The 18,492-nt window shown below is 43.5% G+C and overlaps 1 protein-coding gene across 7 annotated transcripts in view; it reads left to right on the forward strand.

Annotated features, from left to right (window-relative positions):
- The window catches only part of TMEM178B (transmembrane protein 178B), a 230,623-nt gene that overhangs the window by 44,032 nt on the left and 168,099 nt on the right, over positions 1–18,492 (forward strand). For all 7 annotated transcript variants that reach the window (XR_010831914.1, XR_010831913.1, XM_066998187.1 and 4 more), the window contains one exon: positions 16,269–16,382. Coding sequence is in view for 5 of the 7 variants with exons in the window: in XM_066998187.1 (XP_066854288.1) it covers positions 16,269–16,382 (114 nt within the window). In the remaining 2 variants the exon portion in view is untranslated. The remainder of the gene's footprint in view (positions 1–16,268; positions 16,383–18,492) is intronic.

An 18,492-nucleotide genomic window follows, 5' to 3' on the forward strand; every position in this document is an offset into this window, starting at 1 on the left:
CCAGTACAGGTTCAGCTTGCTAGATATGGCATTAGAAGCATTCAGAGGTGCTTAAAATAGTTCCAAAGTGGCAAAGGAATTGGGTCTGGGACACTTTTCACTCATGACTGCACAGTACCTGGCCTCCTAGGAATCTGGTCCAAGCCTGAGGCTCCTGGGCATTGCCATGGTGCTGCTGGAAGACATTAAATGTCACCGGGTCTGCAGGAAATCTAAGCAGAGAACAAAGATATTCTCTCCTTCTCCCTTCTTTTGATAACAACCTACATGTTCTTTAATATTTTAGTCCATATAAAGTGGAGTGCCACTGTGCATTATCTTTCTTTCAAGTAAGTTAATGTCATGTAATTTTATAGCCAACTCTTTCTTCCATAGCTGGAAGGCTGCAGAGCAATGGATGAATACTGTAGTTTCTCACCCCTTAGGGTAACTCGGTTATTTGCCGTTGGGGAAAAAAGTTTTCTGGAAGGTGGGAATATTACCTAGAAATATGTTTTATACCTGCTGAGGGGTTCTCCCCTTCTGGCCTGCTTACTTGCTTGTTCACTCATTTTGAAAAAATAATTATTAAACCTCTGGGATTCTGTATTGCTGAGGTATCTTTTCTTTAATGTAATACATTATGAAGTGCTGACATTGAGTTTCACCCTCGTGTATGCTCCTGGCAAAGACTTCTCTTTTGTGTGGATGAGGTCACATTGGTGCAAGCCCAGCTTGCCCCTTTCTGCTATCCCAGGGCTGGAGTGCTGTACTAAAACTGTCCGTGTTTTGAGGGTCTTCAGAAAAGCTGGTTAATCCTTAAGGTGTAAAACCCACCACACTTACAAATGAGTTACACAAAGATGTAAGAGGATGTTATTAATTTTGAACTGTGGGGTATTTTGTCTTTTATTCCTCTCCCCTTGTCTTTCAGAGCTCTGTGTAGCTGTGTAGCTACAAGCACAAGTGCCGTACCCATCCTATTGACCACATAAACTTGGGCGCTCTTTTCTCAAACAAGCATTTGTTCAAGCATTTTCTTCAAACAAGCATTTGTTTCTTTAGCTGCTTTCCAGAAGTGCTGCTTTCCAGCTGCTTTCCAGAAGTGAAAAGCACGTCTATTGTATTACAGTTAGGGTGTTGACTGTTGCACCAGTGAGCCTGGCATTTCTCTTCTCACTGCATCTCCAGTGCAGTGTGATACTGGCTTCTTGCTCCCCCTTCCTACGTCTCCTTGTCCTGGGAATACTGTGCACCTGCCACCTTAATGTCTTGTTCCCATTGACTTGGGCTGTACTTAGAAATACTTTTGCTGAGAGTGATTTGAATAAGGTCTGCTCGCTGAGCTCGTACTGCAGTCTTTTCCTAGTGCTGCATTTGGCTCTTACACCAGTGGCTGGAATCTATGGGTGAAATCAGCTTGAAGCTCTCTCTCTTTACTATGATTTTTGTCACAATTGTTGTAATTAAACCTGATATTGCAGATCCTTAGGGGATAAGCACGAAGTTAATGGCATATTTTCTTAAAGGTTTGGATGTTTTCCAAAGAATGTGTTTTCCATTGAGTTGATATGTTCTCTTCGTACCCTTCATCAGAGTGGCTAATGGCCCAGTGCAGGCATGTTAAGAATCATCCTGGATCTTCTTCACTTGATCCTGCAGTCAGCGAGCTGAAGCCTCATGCCTTTGGAGCCTCTGAGAGGCTGAACACAGCTCCTGATAAAATAAGAAGAAAAAATTAGGGCGGGTAGGTTGCCATCTGCCCAGTTCTTCTTTTATATATTTAGGCTGTGACTTTGTGCAGGGTGAGTTCCATATTGTAATGGCGTGTTGGTCCCTTACTCGGGACAGGGACAAGCAGTGATTACTTGCTATCCATGCTTGCATCGCCTTAATTTTAAATTATGATGCTTGGGGGTGAGGTGGGGAATAAAGTTCTGCTGCTCATTAAACAGCTTGCAGCTAATTGAATGATGGATTAAGGTTTGCATTTAGACCTGTTGTGAAGGGGATTGATTGTGCTGTCCATAAGTTATGGTCCACAAGTAGGTGTACGAGGGTAGCAAACGGAAGGCCTGTTTTTTTTTCAGTTTTGTAGCGGATGGAGGAAGGGGGATAGTCTGTAACTCAATGCAGGGCAGAAATACTGTCTTTATTACCTGCCTTGAGATGTTATGAAGAAATATGTTGTGGAAAGGTACAGACAGAGTGGTAATTTGAATAGTAAGTATAGAATTAATAGAACGCACAAGTCTATAATAACACTTGGATTTAGAATTAATTGTACAGGTAAAAATAGGAGCCCAGGAGCACATAGGATGCTGAATCATAGAGCTGATGATTTCTAAAATCAAACACTACAGTTAAAGACCTACCCTGGCATTTTAAACAATTAGCAATGAGACAGGGATGGAAGGTACAAAACAGGGAAACAGCAAAAGTCCTCCAGGGCTTCTGTTCGCTATGTTTATACAGCATTCTGCCTCAAGAGCACCTCTGTCCAATTTGGTGTTACCAAATGCTACTGAGATGCAGGCATTTATCACGTCTTGGACTAAGCAAAGATTAAAAGTAAATCCTAAGCTGACAGGGTCAGAATAAATGCCTGTTTCCTTAGCCCCTTCCTCCAAATATAATGCAATGACCAAAACAGAGCAAAATTCCAGTGTGGAGTTAAAGATCTGTTCTGCACCTTGCAAACGGTGCTAGGAAGTGCTTTCTTTGGCTCTACACCTGCTGATTGTTCCCTAAGGATATGGCTGATCCCTCCAGGTCACCGTGAGGCTCCTGAAAGCAGGTTCTTGAACCGCAAAAGGCAGAACCATACTTAGGGCTAGAAAGCCCCAGCGGGAGGCTGTTGGCCCTTTGGACATAGGGCGCTGGGACGAGATGGGTAGAGACAAGTGCCTTCAGAGGTGGCGTGCTTACCTTTCAGATGCTGCTTGTTGCTGCTGTCAATATGTTACATGAACTAATGTGCCTTTGGAAGCGTTTCCTTCAAGCTATGAGCCGCTGTTGACAGGCAGCAGAAATGTTTAGTCCAGCTTGCCCTGGCCAGAGCATCTCACACGGCCGTGGGTGGGAGGCTTTCATGCTCTGACCCGCTGATGAGATTTGACATTTTGGATAGGAGGGTGCAAGAAGTAGCTTGCTTGTACCAAATGACAAGAGGATGTTATAGGCAAGGGAACATCATGTCGTGAAGCAAAACAGCCACCTTTCCCTTCCCCCAAAAAGCAACCCAAAACAAAAAACCACCCCAAACCCGACAGCAGCAGCAAAGGCCCAGTCTGCTCTCCTGTCTGCACAGACCCAGCAGCGGGCAGCAGGGTGTGCCTACTGGGTGAGAAATTCACATCCCGTAATAGGCTTTCTACTTTTAAATGTATGCCAGCTCTGGGTCTAAGCTCATGTTGTGTGATTTGTAAAGCAACTTGTAGCTTTCTGTCGCATCTAAAAAGAAGCAATAGATGCGGTTAGAGCTGCTTGGGTTTTCTCTGTGCTGTTCTGCTGTCCCATTATGTAACCTGGGCTGGCTTGTGCCATTTTGATCTCTGCTTTAATGGTGTGCATTACACATCATTTAAAAAAAAAAAAAGCCATGAATCTTAGTTAACATGCTTGGAAACTAGATGCCTCTTGGGTTTAGCTAGAGCAACTTAATTCCCAGCTGAAGACCCTGCTGGGAGCAGGCCTTCTCACTGCTAACTTTTCTGTAGCTGTCAGCTCTCTACAACCCCTGTGCTCATCCCAAAAAAATACTGGGAACAAGAGGGAAAGTTGGGATTTGAGGCAAGTGGATCTCTTCTCACTTTCTGCCCCCATACAAGGACACGTATCCTTTTGATACTGTCAGTCACTCTGAAACGAGTGTTGCTTGTTTGGTGCAGAGTATCTGTAGTGATATTGAGAATCTAGCCCGAAGTTGTTGACTTAAGTACATTGGAGTGCAGGCAGAGCTTGCTGCTAGCACCAAAAATGAATTATTGTAGCATTTGTGAAGAGGCATTCAATGTCTAAGCCTTCTGGACACAAGGGCGTATGATGGTATAGCAAAACTCATCACCGGATAAATAAGGGCACAGTCCAGTCAATTGGAAAAATATTTTTTTGATCACGTCCACCAACCCTTCCTATTTCAAATCCTTCTTCAAGAATCATTTTCTTCTGTAAGAGAGAAACCACTTATGATTTCAGACAGCTGCAGAGAGATTAACAATATCTGTGGTTCATAGGTTTTAGAATGACCAAATGTGCTTTAGCTCATCTCAGATTTCACGGCACAGTTGCCTGATCTTCTTACCACCATCTTTATCTTCTGCTCTCTTTCCATCAAGTTGTCTTTTGTTTGACTACCTCATAAATATCTGCACAACACTGAATTTCTTAAGGCCTTTATTTAGTTTCAAGCCCTCATGTATAATAGTAAGTCAAGGAGCAATAGCACGGTACATGGTCTTGCAAGGGCAGGGCAGTCAGCTTTGAGATGTCCTGTGCCTCTGAATACATGCTCCTTTACAAAGGACAATGGAGCGTTTGGAACGGGATTTGATGTCAACTCACCAGCCAATGAATAATTTGTACAAGGGTAATCCAGGGAATGGCTTTGCAGAGAGAAAGCATGTTCAAACATGAAGCTACTTCTTACTTTGAAGAGTCATTAGACGTATTAACTTTATAATTTATTGGTCTGTACTTGCCAGTAAGCAATGACGGACTTTACTTCAAGGTAGTTGTAGAAGTTTTTGTCGGTCACTCTGCGAGTAGGCGGTGTTGGTCAGTCTTTTTTTACTAAGTAGAGATTCAGTTTTTGAGTTTTTGGGTCAAGAGGCTTTGTGAACTTACCGGGGAAACTCTCCTCACTTCTTGAGGATGATACGGTCTGTTAGCTTCACACTGCACATACATTTAATAACTGCACGGTAACTTTGGGAAGCGTTTTTGTGTACTAAGTGGTGTCTTGAAATTATCTCTTCCAACTATGCTAACACTTCTTAAAACAACTAGAATGGGGTCAGTGTAAAGAAGGCTAGTGAATCTTAGAGAATCCAGAAAATAAGGATGTACTTATTAAGAAAGGACACCTCCAACCAAAGAGGGAGTATATCCAAATGTTAAGCTTGCATAATTTTCAAGTCTCAGTAGATTCCTTGGTGGACAGGGACAATCTGTCTTACCAGCAAAGAAGGCTACAGGCTCAGTGCATGGTAGGCTGATAGAACAGTTCATGGGCATAGCAGGGTGCACCATTCCAGGCTTATCCACGCTGTAGTTTTCTCTATGGTATGAATGAATGGTGTGTGTGTGGGGGGAACAGCCTTGCTGCAAAGCTGATTCTGGATTCCTTCCTCACTTCTTTGGTATGCTGCTTTCCAGTTGGTGGCTATTTTGGAACTGTAGTCCTCTCAAACCCTGTGGTTTCCCATAGGTACCTATTGTTTAGAATGTGCAAGAGGGGATCTGCACTAATGGCATTTTACTTGCCAAATGCTCAGTGAAAACCACTTCAGCTCTTACATGTAACCATAGAATGAGTTAGGAAACCACATCTTAACTTCAACATATAAGCAAAATGCTTTTTGACCTTGTGGCAATCCTTAACATAGTCGGGGGAAAAATCAAGGCGTTCTTCCCAAGGTTTCCTTAGTTTGATTGCAGTGAATCCCTAATATGCTAACCTCCTTAAGAACTTCATCCTACTGTGTCCCTTTTCCACACTGCAATTCATGCTGAAGTGGAAGTTGTGAAACTTCCCTCCAAAGCTCAGTTGAGGGACAAAATATACATGAAAATAATATCATATAGGTACATTGCATAGACCACATGGATTTGTTTTCAGTTCAATGATCTCTTTATTTTTTTCTCCAGTGATCTTAAGAGGCTGTGGTAGGTGCTGGATGAGGCTGCTCCTATATGTGTGACCTTCTAGGAGATAAGCCAGGAGCTAATGCACACAGCAGTTACCCTATGTGGGATGCAGAGCACCCGAATGATTCTCTGCCACGTTGTGATTGCTGCTGTTTAAACATGAGGCTGAAATGCTGCAAGAACTCGAACTGCTGCGAGAAAGCTGAGTGCTTTCTCCAGCTTGGCAATGTGTGGAGCTAGCTGTAAACTAAAGGTAGGCAGACACAGAAGGGCTTCTGCTCTCCACTTTTAGGAAGAAGAGTATACATGTATAGAAAGGCAACTTATGTTGTCGAGTACCATATAGAATAGCTTTCCATGGCACCGAGATATGCAGTGAGGTCTAAGGATGCCTGTGATTGCTGATCCTCAGCAGCAATAGCAATATCAGTGGACCTATCATCATCTTCTGGGCAATTTAGGACCCTGCTTCCCAGACATGCTTTAAAACTGGTTCAGTGAATACCAAGCTTCATAGGAGTATCTTACTACCAGAGTCAGATGGTGGGCATTCATCACGTAAGATCACCGTGAACATAAGGAGTGTCAGTCCTGGGATACTGAGGTGTGGGCAGTCTAAATGAAGAGAGCAGGTAAAGGGATCATATTGAGGTGCTAGACATGTAATCACTGCTATTGAAGTTGATAGTAATTATTGCTGCTGATAAATTCACTTATGGGGTGAGTTTCATAAACTAGTGATGGCTTTCCATTTGATTTTTCCAAAAGAAGCTTGTCGATGGCATAGTGCTTGCTGTGCTTGTTCTTTGGCTTGACAGCAGTGCTGAGATGATGCTTTATTCCATGAGCTATTGGGTCATCAGTGAGTTTTTACTGGTAATTGCTGTCTCAGTGACTTTTTATTGATCATTTAATTTCTGCCTCCAAACAAGTAGGAGCAAATATTTTTCAGCCCTTTTAACCTCCTTAACTTCTCATTTGTGCTCTGCCTGCCTCTCCCCTGTGGCCAGCCCAATGCAAATAGGTGGACAAAAAGATTAATAGAAGGAAGGAGATGTCTTCTTCCTCTCAATTGCCCTGTGGCTTGGAGACTGTTATTAATAGCTGAAATAAAAATGTTTTGTAACCATCCTTTTGCTCCAGCTTCCTTGCCAGCCCCCTTTCCTCAGTCCCTGGAGAGAAAGTGTGAGCTCATCATTTTCCAATGCAAATTCAGCCTTTGGTCTCATACTTGGATTCTTATCATGGGTGGAATATTCATTTTCTGCCAGCTGGGCACTCTGAGCAAGCTGCCATTTGCTGGGATATCCATGGAGTGTGTGGGGAACAGGCCTGGAAAAAGCTGTTAAAGCACCTTCTTTTTTTCTACTCTGAAAATCTTGGTGTCTGCTCAGTACATGCATACATGTCTGCCCCTCTGTCTTTACTCAGACTGGCTGGAAAGGAAATCTAGGCATTTACACGTAGAAACACAAGTTGAAAATCAATGTAGGTATTGCGGTCTGAAGTATATGGAAGTCCTTGTGTGGAGTGTGACTACCATAAATAGTCCACAAGTGACAAAGCTATTGTATATCTCTGGAAATCCACAAGCTTCATGCCTTGCCTTCATTCCACATGCACTTAGAATGTGATTGTTTTCTCCCTATCTGTAGAGATTTAATGGGTAACTACTGCAAGTGAGCTGGCAGGTTTTTGTCCAAGATCATCTGGGAAGAATAGAAATGGCATACTGTCATTTACAACCCTGTTTTTGTGTGGGTAGTATATAGTACAGAATATTGGACCCTTTCAACCACTCCCTGCTACATTTTCACTCTTTTTTTACAAGACTATTTTACCAGCAGAGCATCGTCTAACAAGGTTTATACTAAGCTCGAGGTTCTGAGATGACCTTTGCTTGGAAATCAAGTGAGATGAACGGTAAAAGAAAAAAAAGGGAGGAAAAAGAGCAGGAAGGTTCTGTTTGTCGCTCTGAAGAAACCTTCGATCACCTTCCTAATGAAAATCTTTAAGCCACATTCTTGTAATGTGTTTGCTGGGTATGTGCCATTTCTGGGACAGAATATTATTTATCTTATGAAATCTTATGCTTTCAAGTGACTGACAACTTAGTGAATGCAAGCGGGCTTTTCTTTCAGGTAAAATGGAGGACGCTCTTAACTTGTGAGTATGTTTCCCTGGAATTCTGTGTTCATTGCATTTTCTGGTGGACAACTAAGACAGTTACATGTAAAAGCGAAGTTAGGTAGCATTGTAGAGATCTGACAATTGAAGAGCTCCTTTGCTAGTGGCAGCCTGGCAGGCTGTCTGCATTTTATCCAACAAGGAAGATGCAGATTCCCGTTTTGCTTAAGTACGTTTATAGTAAGTGCAATTGGTGAATCTTCATGTTGAAAAATGAGATCTTAAGCAAAGAGTTTAGAAGGCAGCAGACCCACTTGTGAAGCAATCTAATATGGCAGATGACTTCAGTTAGAAAAAGCAAAAATAAAAAAGTCCATGTTTCAGAATTAAAAAAAAAAAAACACACAAAAAAACTTCTCAGACTTTCAGTTGAAATAGGGCTTCTGAATTCTTTGAAGATGTTGAAATAAGTTACAGGTGAGTTTAGTTTTATGGCTGGACAAAACTTTTCAGCTGATCTTACATTCCAGGTTATTCACTCTCTTACCCTGGTTGTGCTAGTCTCATCCCCCTGGCACGGAATTCTTTTGCCTGCCTCTGTTTGTAAGCACGGCTGGTGTGAGCACGTTGCTGGTGACCACAGCACTTCTTCCCCTGCGTTAGGAGGGAGGGAGCTGCAGCTCTACAGAACTTGACCGCAGACCTGTGTCTCTTGCTGTGGTACTGCTCATGCCATGATTGCTGTGCCATACACTTCTCCAGCCTTGGAGATCAACCGTCCAGGTAGGTGAGGCATCCTTCCAGGCCGCTTTTCCTTAGAGCTGCGGTCACTTAGGGCTGCATTTCCTTTGGCAGTCCTTACTAGGATGGTTCTAACTGTAAAGACACAGCACAGGCTGTATCTAAATTTGCAAAGGTATCTAGATTTGCAACTAGCATGGTACAATGGAGGTGGATTTGTAACTGAAACAGTTGGTGCTTATGATCTTGTGTATTTTTGGGGTGGGAAGGTTGTTACTTCAGACTGGCTCTGCTCTTCTCCCATTAGTTGAATTCCCGTTAGCTCATCTTCCAATTTAGCACTAAGCCAATTGGCATGGCCTTACAGCACACTGTGTTGTGAAGCAAAGCATGGTGATTAGAGATGATCTAGGAAGTCATTTTCAAAAGTGCGCTCCTGATAAATGCCAAGTTTTGCTACAGAAACATTCATCTTCTCCCCCAAGATGTGACCCTTGGACCTGTGAATGGGGGAGAGGCCTCTGTTGGATCATTCTCTTGACTTTTCTGTGAACCTGTAAATGGTGAGTGGAAGCTGCTAGTGTGCCTCCACCCACTTGTAGAGGTACCAGCTAGGGGCCAGCCACTTGGTCTTAAAAACAAACAAGACATGTCAACCAAAGGGAAGCATCAGCACAATGTCTTTGCAACCCGCAGCAAGCAACAGTCAGTACCAAAAGCTGTAGAAGTAGCAGCAGTCCTGCTGGCAGAGCAAGCTGAGCTGGGGTTCAGGAGATTCAGGATAATGCCAGAGTCAGCCCGGAACAAGCATGATCTCCTGTTCTAAAAATTTGGCCCATGTTGCAGCTGCAAATCTATCTTGAGCTCCGTTAATTAGAACATTGCCTTCTATTTATGCATATGAATTAATGAATATTCATTAGACATGTTGATTAAGGTGCTGTGATTTGCATATTCTGCCGACATTTTTAGAGTTTTACCCTTAGGTATTCTAGTATTCAAGATATTCATGTGGCACCAAGGGAAAGCTTGATTAGGTATTATGAGGGAAAAAAACCTCATAATGAAGCTGGTCAGTTGTTGGGATGGCTTGCTCAAAGATGTTGTTCATCTCCATTCCTGGAAGTATTTAAAACCTGACTGGATGAGGCCTGAAGCAAGCTGAGCTAGTTTGAATAGGATTTTGACTTGGAAATTGTTCCTTCTTTGAGCAGGCATTTGGGCCAGTTGACGTCTAGAGGACCCTTCCAACATATAGAAATCTATAATTCATGCAGATCAATGCCAGAAATATGGAAACATTCATATTTATAGACGAGCAAAAAAAAAAAGTAACCAGTATTTTCAAGGGTAGCATTATTCTGGAGGTAATGAAATAATCCTGTTAAGTGTTGTAATACCTTCTAATGAAGTCTCTGCCTTCATTAAGAATAGAGTTACTCATCATGAGTTCATTAACTAGTCAGCATATCTGGCTGCAATTCTCTCAGAGCAGCTGGTCAAGGTAGAGCTTATTTCTCCTCCCACCTTCCTCCAGGCTTTGGTTTGACCAGTTAACGCGTGCTGGAACTGCTACAGCCGTGCCTACATTAAGGATGCCTGCAGTTGTGTTCTGGTGATTCATACGAAATGATTTAAGAGAGAGAGGGCAGGACATACAGCTGAGGGCAAGCATTTCTTAAATTGCACCAGCCCGAATAGCCAGAGCTGCTTTGAAGGTGGTGTAAGATGCTAGCAGAATTTAAAAATGAACTTTTCTGACAGACAAGACTTGAGACTGAGCCTTAACAGGTGTATGTGCCAAAGCAATTGCTTTGTGTAAGCTGGTCCCAGCTCTGTGCTTACAGCCCTGTAAAAACCTTACTGGAATGTTAGGCTAAGAAAAGCTGTAAACATTTTCTGCTGAAGACCTACAGATTTTCTAAATACAATGTGAAACAATTAGAGGCGAAATGACCAAACTACATCCTCCATTTGCTGGGTATAGTTATAGTCACTCCGTGAGGGAATGGTAACCAAAACATGGGATTAAGGCAATTTCTCATACAGAAAGCAGTTTCTCATAATGAATAGCAAATATATGTAGTGAATGCAGCTTGCAAGCCAGAGGCTAAGATTCCTTTTACTAGGAAATGTTTGTGTAGTAATTCTCAAACAGATTTGTAAAAATTAGATCCAGCACAAAGGGTGAATTTTGTGGAATAAATTGCTTGCTGAGAACAGTTCGTGCAGAGGTATCTACAAAACAGAAGGAGAAGCTGCCTGGAGGCAGCGAAGGCTCAGAACATCCATGTCAGTCTTTTCAGTGTAGCTCGTGATATCAAAAACCTTGGCAGAAACAGCCGAGCACTTCTAGAAATCAACGTGTGTACTGCTGGAGAAGAATGGGTACCACCTGGGTTCAGATCTCTGCCTGTCGCAGAAACCAAGGTGTTTGCCATGTCCGCGCTGGCTTGTGATGCGGTTTGGCATGGCGCGCCGTGCGTGGTTCATCCAGGGTAAAGGAGCTGCCGGCTCCCTGGGGCTCCTGGTTGCTGTCACCCAACAGAAGTTGCAAGGGGAGAAATTGCAATGCGTAGCCCTGAGCCCTCCACCTCCCAAGGGTAACTCATTGATGGGCATCAGGCTGATCTGTACCTGAATCTGAAGGATGCTCCTGCAATCTGCAGCCCTGAAAGTTGGGGGAAAAGTGGGAAGTCTTGGAGTCCTGACTTGCAGGAGGGGAGAGCAGTCGGATAACCCATGCAAGTAACTTTGATGTGCCATCTCAGGCTGGATGTGAAGTGATGTTAATGACACTTACCTAACTGCTCCTGCAGATTAGGTGGCCTTTCCTGGAAGTGGTGAAGGACTACTTTCTGTTGCCAGCTCTCAGGTGAGCCAGTCTGTTTTATGCAGAAGGCTAAGCTATGTGATCACAGCAATGTTACAAATACCTGAAACTTGACGGTCACCTCTGCAAAAGTCAAGCTGACCTCACAGGGCAAATTCCTCTGGGCACCGCTGAGATAAAATTTTAGGATACCCTGGTGGCATTTTGATTTTCATCCCTGTTTGTTTGTTTTTTGAAGCAGCCTGAAAGTGAAATGTTCTTAAAGGTGGCAGTAGTGATAAAGAAAGTTCTGGAAGAAAACTTGCTTACCCACCAGACAAATAGAGTATGGATACCAGCAATATAACCTCCCTTTTTAATTGATCTTAACCCTGTTTTGCCCAGAGTGGGAGAACATTGCTGTCACCCTGCGTTGCTGCTCAGTGCGGGGCCTGCGGCAGGGGAAGCGCTCGCAGCTCCAGTAACGCAGGGGAGCAGAGCTTCACCAGCGGCTGAGCACCCGTCAGAATATTAGGGTAGTTCTGAAACAGGCTAGAAAGAAATTGCACAATGTTTTCAGGTGATGCTCCTGCCTGCTACAGCACAGTTTTACAAGGATTTTCTTTGTAATAGAAGAGGACATTTTTATATTAAGGTGATGGCATGGGGCATAGCTCGATGGATACGGGAGGAGAACCAAGCAGGTACATTGATCAGCAAGAATAGCGGCGTGTTCGGTGCCACTGTGCTTAGTGGCAGTGCTTAGCTGCTCCAGACAAAGGTGTCTCTAGTTTCCTCTCTCAATTTCACTTGGCATCTGAACTTTTCTGGAACAGGCGGATGCCAGCTACAGAGTTACAGCTGCAGAATCCTCCCTGAGCATCCGTCCTTGTGAGGATGCTGCAGCAGTTTTGCTCTGCGTGGTTCCAGCTGTATCTGCCAGCTGACCCCTTTCCTAGCACTATCTCTGAAGTTCTCAGCCACATTTCTTTAGGATTTCCAGCAAACATTTCCCTTTAATCAGAGCAAACTGGAATATACGTCAGTGGGGCAGCTTCTTGGTTGCTTCGTGTTTCTTGTGGCCAACCCTAACACTTGCTATCATAGCTGCGTGGGTGAAAACCCCACTCACTGGTTTGCTGTTCAAATTACGATGAATAGTATTGGAGTGCACAGCTCTGTTGTTCGGTGTTTCTAAGTTCATACTGAGGGCTGGGGGTACTCTGTAAGTTCAGGCAACCTTTTGAGGGTATGGAAAGGAAAGTATACATTTTTTTCTTTGTTCCCCACCCCCAAAGACTGAAGAGGGCATTGCTGTTCATCCATCCGAATGTAAGGTTTTAAGGTTTTTCTGAGGATTTTCCAGGAGAGCCGTAGCTCTGGAGCCCCTGGGAGAACAGACAGTGACTGCAGCAAGGATCAGATGTCCGTGGGTATTGAACCTAGTTTTCCCTTCTGTATGGGGCAAGCAGGGAAACATCATGAAGCATGAAATTGCCACCACTACAGACTCATCCTTTTCCTAACTTTTATTGGTAGATTCAGGCAAACAAAAGCCTCTAAGTTTCTAAAGCTAGCTCTCACTTCTAGCTGGATACATGCTGGTGCAGTTGCATTGACTCAGCAGGGTGTGAGAGCAGGTGTAGACAACTGGTTCACATCTCAGTGTTGGGCAGTCGTGAGCTTTGTGACAGTTTGGGCAGTGGCAAGCTTGAGGTTCCTGCGAGGAGCCTGCCGGCCTCTCCTGGCAGCAGGGGCTGTAGGAACGTGAGCTGCACCTGCTCTCCAGTGGTCACTGCACTTCTGGGGTCTGAAGGAACCCAAGCTGGTAGAAGACAGCTCTGAAATAGCCTGAACTGTCTTCTCCTGAGTGTATTGAACTTGGTGTTCACAGGAAAGTTCATAGGCTAAAGCCAAAAAGGTCCATTAGAGCATGTGGGCTGACCTCTGGTATACCATAGCCCACTGCGTTTCACCCACTGATCCCCTTCTTGCACCTAAAAGCTTGGTTTAGACTGAAGTATTTTGAGCCCAGTAGCAAAACTTATCAGGCTTACTTGTACTTGTTCTAGCCGTGAATCCATGCTTAATGCTTCAGGGAAGGGTGGAAATCCAGGGGCAGCATCCTTGAGGGTCTGACCTGAGTATGTGTGTTTCCCCATGTAAGACAAGCGTGGGGAACAGCCCTGTGCTCTGACAGCCCTGCTCACTGCCCTCAGGGACCAGCCCTCATGTTTTCGAGGGAAGCTGGTGGGAAAAGCAGGCTGCCTCTCACCATATGCACTGAGTGCTTTCCCCCCTGATCCTTGGGAGTCAAGATATTTATAGGATAATAGTCAGGATTTTATTTAGAGGTAGGAATTGTGTAGAAGTATGTGGTGTGGCTGGGAAGGACAGCACGGAATTTACCATTCACATTTGCCCGTGCTTCAGATGTCATCAACCATTGCCACTGTAATCATGCTCTCAGATCTAGATGGTCTTTAAATGTGTACTTAGGTCTCATTAAAGCTATAGGAATGTAAGCAGAAGTCTAAAATCATATATATGGTCAGGTAATGACCTGAATTCGGCCATAATCTTTTTGTGCTTTAGGCTTTGGTAATATAAGCTAGCGAACAGTTCTCTGCATTACTACTAAAAGTATTTGCAGTAAAAATGGGAAGTTCGATGGACCTTGCTAGAAATTAGCCTCTTTGGTATCAGAGGAGGTGTTTCTGCTGATTACTTTAGGAAATTATAGCAAATGGAATAGGATCTTTTCTTCCTTCCTTCTGTGTGCTTTTATTTTGAGTCTTGGCTCGGTGTTCTTGTCTATCTGCATAAATCTTTTCTCTGTGCAGTTATCAGATAAAGATTATTTTCTGACAAATAAGCATTTTTCCACTTTCTTGCCGATGCTTCTGATCCATGAAAGCAGCTGAACAAAAGGGAATAGGAAATCCCATATGAAGACTTGGTTGTGTTTTGGGGCTTTTTTTTTTTTTTTAAAGCTCTTTCCACACTAGCTTTCTTTTTTTCCTAAATACTATTCTTGGTTTGAAACTTTAATTCTGGGCGTACATTTGGTGCCCAGATGGTGCAGACTCACACAGAAGCCCATCACGCTGTCAGGGCAGGCGGATACATATGTAAATATTTTGCCTTTTTCCCCTATAATATTTGCCTTTGTCTAATCTAATTGCTGTCAAAGGCAGAATGTGAAGAATGCTTAAGAGAAGCAAACAATGAGGACCTCCAATGTTTGCGTTGCACTAACTCTGGAAGATGCTAGTTGACTCAATTGTAACTAATAATTTTGGTGCATGGGTTTTTACTCACGCCGTGTATTCATGGTGTATGATATAAGCCTGTGCCAAGCAACACTTCACCACCAGGAGTAGAAACCTGTCTTTCTAGAGGCACAAGAACATATTTAACCCATTGGAGGTGTAGATAAGGCTAATGGCTCTGCCTTTTCAGTTCAGGCTGACAATAAGTGTTCTCTACATGTCTCTTGGTATATCACTCTCTCATCCTTATTTATATGGTTCATTGCTTCATTTAATTTGTTCTATTGAGTGCATGTCTTAATGTATTTTTAATACATAAAAGCATTTCCAGTGCAGTTGCTCCTCTGACCAGTGGTAGCTAATAGCAAACAGTGTGGCCAACCACATTAGGGATGGCTGTTTGGTTATTAGAGGCCTGATCCAAAATACCATAATATTAATGGGAAAACAACTTACATGAGCTTTGAATCTAACTGCTCGGTGAGAGGGTCTAATGGAGCCATCCTTCTGGCAAGAAGAATGTAGGAAACCTTACTGTTTTTCACCGATGCAAGAAGGGTTGCACTGTCACAGATTTCTGATCAGATGTGAAATTTGGCTAGGCTATAATTCGCAGAAAGCATCAGGCTATGCCAGACCCATTCCTCTAAGGACACTATGCAGAGATGCCAGGAGATGACAGCCTGGAGGTGTGATTATTGTAGAGGAAGGAAAGTGGCTATAAAAGGAAAATAGGAGTATGTGACCAGAAGACAAACAGAAGCAGCACATGGTGCTTTTTTCCATGGAATGTAGATGAAATCCTACAGGGGAAAAACCAACATTGCCTATTGCAGCCATTCATGTTGCCATTTGAGGCTTATTATCTCAGTGGTGCCAATAAATTCTGCTTGAGCCTGCTATGAAGGTGTCTGGGTACCTTCAAGAGACGTGCCATAGCCTGTCACATCTGCTTCTGCTTGTTCTGCTTGTCTTGCTTTTTGGCTGTGGGGTGCAAGCGGTCAGAAAAAATCTTCTCTAAATCCATACTTTTTCCTGTGGTGGTTTTATTACTGAAGATAAGATTAAAGGTGTTTGCTTTGCATATCTCCTGGAGCATGGACACAGACACATGCTGCAGGATAAGTGAAAATGGGAATTCCCAGTTCCTCTGAGGTAAATGCTGGTATGCCTGATGCTAGCTCATGGTTCAGAGAAAGGAAATGAAAGAAGGGGTGACTTGCCGCATTACATCTGAGGGTGAAAACAGATGCTGGCAGCTTCTGTTGAGCCTTTGATGTGTCATAAGTCTGCACATGAGCTTCCCCTACAACTAGCTTGAGCCTGTCATGGGCCAAAAGTAGCATTGACTGTCACAGTGGATTGATAGTAGGCCTTTGCTTTTGCTTGTCAGATCTGTCTGGTCAACATCTGGGACGACATGTTGCATTCATTTAACAGCACTTTCTTCTATGTTTTTCCCTTTCCAGGAGCAATTGAGCGGTGCACGTACATCAAGTACCACTACTCCTCAGCGACCATTCCCAAGAACCTCACCTACAACATCACCAAGACAATCCGCCAGGATGAGTGGCATGCCTTGCGTGAGTACTGCTGGCTTTCTTCTCGGTTTTCCTCATGTGCAGACTAAGGGAGGTACCCAGTAATAAATGAGAAGAGAGGCTGTGACAGACATCCCACTTAGAGCTCTGTTCTCACATACAGTTAGTCTTTCTAGCAGATGGATCGATTCGCTCTTAGGACCTACATCTCTTTTTGCTGCTGACTAGAAATTCTGCTGAGGCATGAAAAAGTGGTGGTAGGGAAGAGGCATTCATGTGCAAAGATTAATATTTAGTTAAATAATAAAACGAATAACCAGATCAATGCCCTATTTTTTTTAATTTAGTGGAATGCTCAGTATGTAAGTGTATTCTCATGCAGTTCATGCCACTGCTGAGTTTTCTGCTTCCAGCAGAATTCATTGCTGGCTTTGTAGAATATGTCCTGCTGCCTGCAGCTCCTGAGCGAGTGTGGCATCACTCTCCTTTGAAGATGTAGAAAGATATGCTGCACCCTTTAAGGCACAGGGAAGGAGCATTTAGCCCTCAGTGATAACTGTAACTGGTGGTCGCCAACTTGTAACATTTGCTGAAGCCAACAATATCTGACAGGGGTGGAAGGAACTGCCTTGGGATGTATGGCTGGTCTTAAAGCTTTTCTCTTCATATTGGAAACGGAAAAGGGCTTTCACTAACAAGATGAAAGAGGTAGGATTTCACGAGGAAGGATGCCACTGCAACTTCCTCTTGTTATTACACAGTCATAGGGACTGATGAATGTTCAGGATTCCTCCTCAGTCTAGGCAGTTAACAGCCCTTTGAAGATGACAGAAATTAAGGGGTGCTGATTCTGGTGCAAAATCTTGAAAGGTAGCAGTGAGCAGCTACCGTCCAAACCATCAGCTTTAGAAATGTGTAAGACCTCTGGTATTTCCAGGGCTTTTGGTCCCTGTTTCACTCCTGCCTTATGTTGCTGTTGCTCTGTTGGAAGCCTCTTATGCTCTGGGGAGGAGAAGCCATAATGATATACTTCACTTTCTGAATTGGTAAGGTCAGGCCTGCCTTTCATTGGTGCTTGGTAAAATCTGATAAACAATTAAGGAAGTTCTAGAAGATCTTGCTAAACTCTATTTTTTTTATTAAATGTGTCTGTGTGGATAAATACACATTGCTTAATTTTGATATGAGTTCAGTATTCCTTTTATTTATCATGCTTCTGCTTCCCTCTCAGAAGGTAGGTAATAAGAAGCCAGTCTTGAAAAATACTTTGCTGTGCTCGTTTGTCCCTGAAATCAGAAGATTGGGTAGTAGGAACCTCTCAGGTTTCCTGCTACCACCTGTCATCTCTGGTGTCAGTTTCAAGTTAAAACTTCTCTTCTTTGGGGAGGGAGGAGGACAAAGAACCACCCCTGAGAGAGAGGCAGATGTCTCCTATTTGAGTTCAATAGGAAGAGACTTCAGTTCATTCTTTTGGCTGTGTATCTGTGCTTTTGCCACTGCTGTCAGCAATTGTGACTTTTCTGCACCTGTTCTCTGGGAACTTCCCTAATTAATATAGGAATTATTGCCTTAAAGAAGTCTATTTCAGCAATGGCTCAGGTATAGGACTATCCTGAGGCTGTTAACTACTGATGTGCCTGGCCACATTAGTCCCTCAGTGTGTGCATCCCGTGGTGGGATCAGCGAGTTCCTTAGCACGGTTGTCAGCAGCCTTCAGGAGCACGCTTGGCACTCTCCGAAGTGGCAGTCTAGACACAGCACTCTCACATTTACATATCTGATCTGGTTCGAAGCACTTTCAGGGTGAGGCTGTTTGTTTCTTTCCTGAGGAGGGTACACCGAGTGTGTGGGGGTGTGTGCATATTTCTGACCCAGATTCTCTTGGTAGTTCATGAGTCAGATAAGTGTAGGCAGATGTAGATAGCCAGATTCATGCTTCAGTTCTATCTCTGTATAGACAGAGAAGGAAAAATACTTTGCTGAAGCTCTCTTCTCCAGAGCAGTTGTGTGTAATGGTGAGTGTTTGATATGTGGGGTATATGCAGGCCGCTGCATTCAAGTTGTATGTAGTGTTAAAGGTGCTTGCAACCTTCTTGTTTTTTCCACAACATTCCTTAAAAGACAAGGACAACAGCAATCTTTTCAAATAGTG

The sequence above is a fragment of the Anser cygnoides genome, chromosome 1 (genome assembly GCF_040182565.1).
Source record: "Anser cygnoides isolate HZ-2024a breed goose chromosome 1, Taihu_goose_T2T_genome, whole genome shotgun sequence".
In the NCBI taxonomy this organism is placed as follows: domain Eukaryota; kingdom Metazoa; phylum Chordata; class Aves; order Anseriformes; family Anatidae; genus Anser; species Anser cygnoides.